The 8499-nt window shown below is 36.9% G+C and overlaps 1 protein-coding gene across 1 annotated transcript; it reads left to right on the forward strand.

Moving 5' to 3' along the window:
* The first annotated feature begins 2016 nt into the window (after nucleotides 1–2016).
* Nucleotides 2017–5258, forward strand: LOC147530770 (uncharacterized). Its single transcript, XM_086651060.1, has 3 exons — nucleotides 2017–2185; nucleotides 2449–2501; nucleotides 3600–5258. The coding sequence occupies exon 3, from the start codon at nucleotides 4006–4008 to the stop codon at nucleotides 5104–5106; it is 1101 nt and encodes a 366-aa protein (XP_086507186.1). The 5' UTR covers nucleotides 2017–2185; nucleotides 2449–2501; nucleotides 3600–4005; the 3' UTR covers nucleotides 5107–5258.
* The last annotated feature ends 3241 nt before the right edge of the window (nucleotides 5259–8499 follow it).

Consider the following 8499-nt stretch of genomic DNA (forward strand, 5'->3'; position numbering starts at 1 on the left):
TGCCAAAAACAGTGAAAACGACCATAAATTTGCATAAAAAATGGGCAAACTGAACGTGAATGTTGAAAAAATAATCGTGGAACTGAGCGAAAATGTTGAAAAAGTAAACATAAAACTGACAGAAAATGTTCATCGTTTTAAGAATTGTTTGACCAAAAATTTGGGTTGTTCATAAAAGTGGGGAAAAATGTTAACCTAAAAATCAGAGTTCTTTTTTTGAATAATCGCCACAAATTGGTTTATCTTACCTCCAAAGTTATGTCTTCACTTAGAATGTTGTTATATGAGTTCAATGAAGAGTTGTAGTCGAGTTCCTCAATATCAAACTCTTCATTAATGAAGCTTCTTGACCAGCAAGTTCCTCCATTAATGCACCTTCCTCATTGTTAGTTTCTTCCGTTACTAGTTATGCCAATTGGGGTTTAATACGAGGGAAAGCAAGTAATCCAAGAAAAGCAATAGGAAATAAAGATCAATCGCACAGAACATAAGAGATTTACATTGTTTGGGTGATGAGACCTACTCCACGTCGACAACGACGCGATGATTTCCACCATGATAAACAAACAAGTTACACAAGAGATTCGTGAGTATTAGACACAGATATCTCCTAGGGTTTTAGTTTATATAGCCACTAAAATCCTAATCCTGACGGCTCTCTTTCTAAATCTGAAATACAAATGGATCGCTAACACTAATAACCGACATGAGCTCTGCTCCGCATTCCACTTCTGCCTCGTAGTCCTGTTTCACATACCAGCCCTGTCCAGTAATTAGCTCTGATAACGGGTCCAAAACCGGATTCGATATCAACCCATATTCAAGCACTTTCAACACTAGTGTTTCTGGTAGGTGATTGTGAGTTGTTGGTTCATAATTGTGATGGTGATTGTTGGGGTGGTGGAAGGTCTTGGCAGTGGGATTTAGCCAGGGGCGGCCCGTGACCAAAGCCACCAAAGCGGTCTCTTTGGGCCCCAAATAATCAAGGGCCTCATGTTTCTTATTTCGTGTGTAACTTTCGAAAAACTAATCATACTTTAAACCAATTTCAAACGTAATTTAAGGTGCAGCTTAGTGGTAAAGAGTTTAGATCTTGGATAAAAGGTTACGTATTCGATTCCTACCCTTCGTATTGTTTACATTTTATTTCATTTTTTTCTAATATCCATTTTATGGGGCCTCAATTTTTAATTTCACTTGGGGCCTCCGATATACTTGGGTCGGCCTTGGATTTAGCCTTTAGGAATGAAAGAGATAATCTTTTTTCAGTTTGAATCATTTTCAACATTTGATTATAGTATCTCTGTAATCGGTAAATAGCAAAGCCTTATTTACAGAAAAAGTGAAAAAATTTCAACTTTTGGGCTGTATAAAGAGAAAATTAGCTCGAAGCTGTTTAGAGAGATGAAACATGGTGTTTTAAGCTGAGAGGGAGAGCTGTGGAGTGTGCGGTGGAATAACTTGACAAAAAGCCCGGTGTGGTTAATTTAACAGGGCGCCTATAGAACTTGGTTTGGGTCAAGCTTGATCCTTTGGACCATTTGGAATTTGGTTGAATCCAACTACTCCTCACCCCGACCCATTTACATCATGTGCATTACACGTGAGTCTCTGTTTTTGGTAACTGAAATGACTGTCTTACCCTTAACGTCATAAAAACTGTATTCCTTTATCCAAAAAGATTTTTTCCTTTTTTATCCTTCTTTGCTTCTTATCCTGTCGCAGTAATATTCGAATTTTATAACTGAAAATGACTAAATTACCCCTGAAGAACTCAAAATCACGTGATTAACGTTGTAGTCGTAACTTAATCCAAATCACTAATCCTCTTTACGCGGTAAGAAGACATCTTTCCTGTTTAATCAACACATCAAAGAATTCTATACACGCTTCTGAGGATGCCACCTGTACAAAATGAAAAGGAATCACTGGATAAACTTTACGCTCGGTTACACATTAGTGGAGTCTCCGGAGAAGTACTCCATATACGGATATATATAGAGAGAGAGAGAGGAAGAAAACGAAACGTCATCTCTGTTTATTGAGACTATAAATAGAGAGAGAGAGAGAGAGAGAGAGAGAGAGAGAGAGAGAGAGAGAGAGTCTTGTTCGTGTACCTCTCGTTTCTGATTGGTGTCATCATCATCATTATCATCTCTGTCATCATCATCACAATCTTGTTAGGGTAACGTTTCTGATCATTTTTCATTTGTCAAATTTTTGATATTAACCATATCCGATTTTGATCAAATTATTGAATCACATTTTTATTTTCTGGTTGGTTTCATACTTCATATGATGAATGAACATTCTTCATGTGTTAATCAAAATGTTATAATCAGATATTTGGATTAGGGTTTAAAATTAGGCGAGAATGAGGGTATGAAGAGGAGTCAATCAAGATATTCTTCTGAGTTTTGTAACATTGATTGGTTGCTTGTTCTTCAGGATTGATGCAATGGAATCTTGTAATTTGAGAAAGTAGACAAATTTTATTCCAGGTAATTACTGTTTAAACCTTCCATTTTTCATCTAAACTTTTTTTACTATTTGTTTTTTTTTGTCTATCTCGTGGGTTAATTTGATATAATCTCCCAAAATGCGTTCCGATTTGGTTAGTGTGAGAAAACAAGGTCGAAAACAGGAAATGTCAATTGCATTAGCATGCACACTCACATTCCCCTTGACTTGGCATTTGTTTTTTTTAGAAAGATGGTAGCTTTTTCTCATTCAATTTTTTTTCATTATCTCAAAAGTGGGAGTAGCTTTTTTTTTTTTTTTGTGATGGTGTAACATAAAATTTTGAGACTTTCAACAAAAAAAAAAAAAAACATAAAATTTTGAGGCCCAGAGCGGATTTAAGAATCATAGGTCAAGTGTTGGATAGAGTGCGGGCAGGTTGCAACCTTTGACTATCATCAAACAAACCAAGTCCTTGGCCACTAAGTAGGTTGAATCCGGTAGTGATTCTAAAGTGTTGACATAAAACTCGAAAAAGCTCTGGAGGTCTCAGGTTCGAGTCCTAGAGAAGGTGGAATCTTTGGTTAGTTATTTGAATTGAGATTATTAAGGTGTAAATAATGTTGTTGGGCTTTAGTCCATTGTCTAGTTGGGCTGTAGGCCCGGTCTTGTTAGTGTCTGAGTGGGCGGTTATCGAGCTTATCACATCTATGATGTATCAAGTGTCGAATGTAACGACTTACGTAGACCATAGTCGACTTTAAAAATAAAAAAAAATAAAAAAATAAAAAAGTAGGTTAAATTGGGCCGACTAAGTAGCAGTAGGTTGAATTTAGGCCCTAAAGTATGTTGGGCTCGGGCCGCCCCTAATCAATGCTTTCAAAGTCGCCCATGGTCCAACCCATTAGTCAAACTAAGTTTTGAATTTGAAAAAATCATATTGAATAAGTTTCCATTTAGAACTAGATTGAATAAATCTTTCATAATCAAAGAGATTTGAGAAGTAAATCATTCTGATTCTAAAATAAGAAAATTCAGACTAAGCAACTTGCCAGATTTGACATTTTCATTGTAACAACAGTGGAAAGAATATAACTTTTCAGGAAATATTAACCTATTTATTTTGATTTTAACTGCAGTTCTTGGTTGAGGCACTGAGGAATACAACTAAGAAAGAAGCTTTCACAGTTTTTAGAAACCTTCCAAGATTAACCCTTCTCTCTCTCTCTAGGGCTCTCTCTCTCTCTCTCTAGGGGTCTCTCTACCTGTCTCTGCAATCTTTTATCCTTTTATCTCCAAATTTTCCTCTTCTCGATATCTCTCACTAAGTTCTAAATAGAGAGAGAGAAAATCTCTTTATTGTTGCAGATATATAAAGCCAAGCCTAGCCAGACTGTCTTTTTGCATGTCATCTTATAATCTAAAACAAACCCATCTGGCTTGTTTTCCCCCTTCTTCTCCCCTTACCCTCTCAATCTAAACCTTCTCTCTCTCTCACTCTAGGGTTCTCTCTCTCTAGGGTTTTCTCTATCTATATATAATATCATGCACTTCTCTAATTTGTCATCTTTCTTATTCGGTAGAAACAGTAAATCACAAATGACTATAAATTCAGAACAGGGACTCAAAAATCTAACAACCCAATCATCAAATCTCAACCATTCTTCATCCATGATCAACCGATTTAACATTATTTCATCTCCTTCTTCATCTTCAGTATCGATATCTCCTTGTTCTTCTTCATCTTCATTAATATCTGGCAGTACCCATGATGAATATCATCATCATAATCATCATGAAGAGATAGCAGAAGAAGAAGAAGAAGAAGAAGAAGAAGAAGAAGAGGAAGAAGAAGAGGATGTGGGAGATTATGAGCCGTACGATCAGAATAATAAAATTAGTATTAGGAATCAAAGGACAGGGATAAAGAGAGAATTTCCACCAGCAATACCATTACTTGCAAGAACTGAGAATCTACCATGTCATATGCCATGGGTTTTAAAGAGATCCTATAATCATGGGAGATTGGTTATTAAAGAAGTGAAGGTAAAACATCATGAGTATTTTAGGGCACATAGATCTAACGGTCGTCTTGTTCTTCAACTCATTGAAATGGATGCTGATCAATTCCTTCCCAATTCAACTCAAGAAGATAATTCTGTCGATAATGATGGTAATCAAGATATTGATGATTATGATGATGATGGTTATGATGATGAAGATGAATTAGAAGGATCAGAAGAAGAAGAAATTGAAGAAACAAGAGAAGAAAGGGTAGATTCTCAAATTGTATCATCCTCATCATCATCTGTACCATTAGATCATCACCACGACAACCATGATCATCATCGTGATCATGAACAAGATCTTAGACATGACCATCATCATCATCATCACAATGTGTTGAGAACAACGGCATCGTCATCTTCATCGTCGTCGTCATTGAAAGGGGATGAAGAAGATGAAATGTTGGTAAGGAGAGTGAGAAAGTCATTATCATCATCATCAATATTAGCATCTTCAATGCCAGAAGGAAGAGTATCTGGATCAGTTTATGTTGCTGGAACATGTCATCCAAGTAATCACTATAGGAAATCAAATCTATTTAGAATGCCAATGACTTCTGTTCCTGTTATAAAGAGTTAAAGTTAGATTTTCAGCTAGGTTTCATTCTTGATCTTTCTTTCTATTTCTTGAATTTGATGATGATCAAGTGGGTTCATAGGAAAATAATCACATATTAAAAGGATGGATTTGTGAATGTTATAGTTTTGAGTGGAAGTCTTTTACCCAAGTCATATACTCGGCTAAATTTTTAGTTGCATTATAGGAATTTTTAGAGGCCTATTTTTTTTAGCTTTTTTTTTTTTTGATGAAGAGTAATACCATTAAATAAAGAGTCTATTACAAACCGACTAAAATTCATAAATAAAGGAAGAGACATCATTCCAAGTTTTCTTATGACCGTGGGTACGACCCCATTTAACTAATGCATCTGCATAGGTTTTACAATTTCTAGACACATGGGTGAATATGATTCCTGTAAATTTGTCCTTAATGTCTTTGATATGTTGGATGATTCTTTGTGATTGCCAGTGAAGACTTCCTCCATTGCCATTGAGAGCTAAGATTATTGCATGATTATCACTTTCTAAATGCACATAAGGTAGTTGAAGTTGCATAGCACCTAGGAGACTAGATAATACCGCTAAGCTTTCACATTCTTCCGCATGTTGCCCTCGAACAATATCTGCTACCGCTATTATATAGTTAGCCTCTGCATCTCGTATAATGTAACCGATTCCAGCCTGTTCATTTAAACTAACAAAGGAAGCATCTACATTGATCTTTATATACGGCGTCGATGGAGGTCTCCATGTTTGGATATTCGTTTTTTCCTTACATTTAGTGGTAATACTAGACTCAGTTCTGAGTGGAGTAGTCGTGGTATTGGTAATCCTCTCTATCATCTGTAATGGATTTTGTTTATTCGTCGTAAAGCAGTTCTCACATCTGGCTTTCCACAGAAACCATAGAATTTTAGCATATAGATTAATAGTTTCTTCCTCTAGAGGTTTCCATTGTTGAATCCACTGAATTGTGGTAGTGATATGATCCGTTCTAACTTGGAAATGAAACCAAATTGCTTTCGCGAAAGAGCAATGCAGCATAACATGATCAAGAGTCTCATCTTCATTACAGTTAACACAGGAGTAATTATTGCCAATAAATTTACCAATTTTTGCTTTTACTGGTAAGCTGTTAGTGCAGCATTTCCAAAGAAATAGTTTAATCCGAGGAATTGTGTTCATATTCCATATAAAGAACCAGTCCATCTGGTCTTGTGTAGTGTAAATTGTATTGTTCCGTAAGAAGTTATACATGGATTTAAGAGAGAAATTACCTGATTTAGTCAATGTCCAGATGGCTTTATCCTCATCGTTGGGATTAAGATTGATGCTGAGAATAGAGCTGCAAATATCATTATTAAAACACATATTTATTATGTTTAAGTTCCACCTACCATTCGTAATAAGTTGAGATACCTTTTCTAACGTACAACCTCTATCATTCGTGATCGGTGGAGGATGATTAGGTATCCAATAGTCAGTCCAAATATTGATATGTTCACCCTTGTTAATATTCCAAAAAATAAGGCTCTCAATCTGATGGTAGTGTTTAGATATAGATTTCCAAGGCCAAGAATGATGATTCTTGGGTTGCTTGGGTTTATGAGAGTTATGAAAGTACTTCCCTTTAAGCACTTGAACCCATATAGCATCCGGGTTGTTGAGATGCGCCAGTTTAGTTTGTGCAGAAAAGCTTGATTATCAAGTTGAGGAAGACACAGACCAAGACCACCATGTTTGCGAGGCTTGCAAATCGAATTCCAGTTGATAGTATGGAAAGTTTTGGATTTTCCCCACCAATAAGTCCTTTGAATAGACTCAATGCTGTCACTAATGCCTTTGGGAAGGGCAAAGCACTGCATTTGGTATCGGGGAACAGCCGCTGCGATAGTTGAGATAACTACCGAGCGGCCAGCTTGCGAGAGGAGATGTGTTTGCCATTTGGCAAGTTTATTTTTGATTTGAGTTATGAGGGAATTAAAGGCTTGTTTCTTGTTACGATCAATAAAAAGTTTGGTGCCCAGGTATTTATCCCCAGAAGACGACTGATGAACCTTAAGTTCTCTAATAATCATACGTTTGAATTTAGGGTGCGAGTTTTTAGAGAAAAAGATGTTCGATTTAGCATAATTAATCATCTGGCCAGACGCTTCACTGAACTCCTTAAGAATTTGTTTAAGATTGAAAATATTTTCAAGAGAGTTTTGCCCGAAAATGATACAGTCATCAGCGAAGAGGTGTTTGATAGAGAGGTTCGAGTGAGGAATGGGAAAGCCTATGAATGAGGAATCATTGTGATTTTTCTCTAAAAGACGACTAAGACCTTCCATGGCAATGGCAAAAAGAAAAGGAGAGAGAGGATCACCCTGTCTAATGCCCCTGCTCACATTGAAAGTACTGCCCGGACGCCCATTGATGAGAACCGCCATAGAACTGGTAGAGATGCAAGTTTGGATAAGATTGATCCAAGTGCTCGAAAACCCCATCAAATTCATAACATTCTCCAGATAACTCCATTCAATTCTGTCAAAAGCTTTAGACATGTCCAACTTGAGACCAAAGTAGCTTTTGGCACCCTTAACTTTTTTGAAAGAACGAATGAGTTCTTGACTGATGATAATATTATCAGTGATTTGTCTACCAGGAACATAGGCTCCTTGAAACGGAGAGATTATATCAGCCAGAATGGGTTTCAGTCTATTAGCTAGAATTTTGGTAATGATTTTATAGGTGGTGTTCAGCAAGCTAATAGGACGGTAGTCAGCCGGCGATTGGGGTGTTTTAGTTTTGGGAAGAAGGCAAATATGAGTGTGGTTAGACATAGCTGGCAAGGTAGAGTTCTGAAAGAAGGAGGAAATCATAAGCTGAATGTCTTCCTTGACAGTCTCCCAATTAGACTGGTAGAAATATGGAGGAAAGCCATCAGGGCCAGGAGCCGCCCCTGGCTTAAGAGAGAAAGTGGCCATCCGAATCTCATCATACTGAGGAAGCACTGTGAGAGACTCATTCTGGACCGCCGAGATTTGAGGGTAGAAGCAATCCTTAATATTCGAGGACATCGTAGATCCCGCTGTGGTGGAAATCTGCTGAATATGATTAGAAAAATCATCGATATTTCTACTTCATCATTAGCCCAAGCATTATCATCCCTCTTAATGGCCAGAATCTTATTCTTACGAAGTCTAGTGGTGGCCTTGGCATGAAAATATTGGGTGTTTCTATCTCCCAAGTTAATATTAGCTATTCTTGATTTTTCCTTCCATAGACTCTCTTGTTGAAGAAGTAGATTTTCGATCTGGGAGTAAGTATTTTTGAACTCTTCTGCATTTTTAATCATCTGAAGATTATGGGTGAGCTGCTTAATATTAGTTTCCAGATTACCGAAAACCTCTTTGTTCCATTTAGAGAG

Source organism: Eschscholzia californica, unplaced genomic scaffold, assembly GCF_041429995.1.
Source record: "Eschscholzia californica isolate CP2 unplaced genomic scaffold, dmEscCali1.0.p SCAF_6, whole genome shotgun sequence".
Classification (NCBI taxonomy): domain Eukaryota; kingdom Viridiplantae; phylum Streptophyta; class Magnoliopsida; order Ranunculales; family Papaveraceae; genus Eschscholzia; species Eschscholzia californica.

Excerpts from the sequence above, each read along its gene's own strand:
- LOC147530770 (XM_086651060.1), top strand. The coding sequence starts at position 4,006 with ATGCACTTCTCTAATTTGTCATCTTTCTTATTCGGTAGAAACAGTAAA.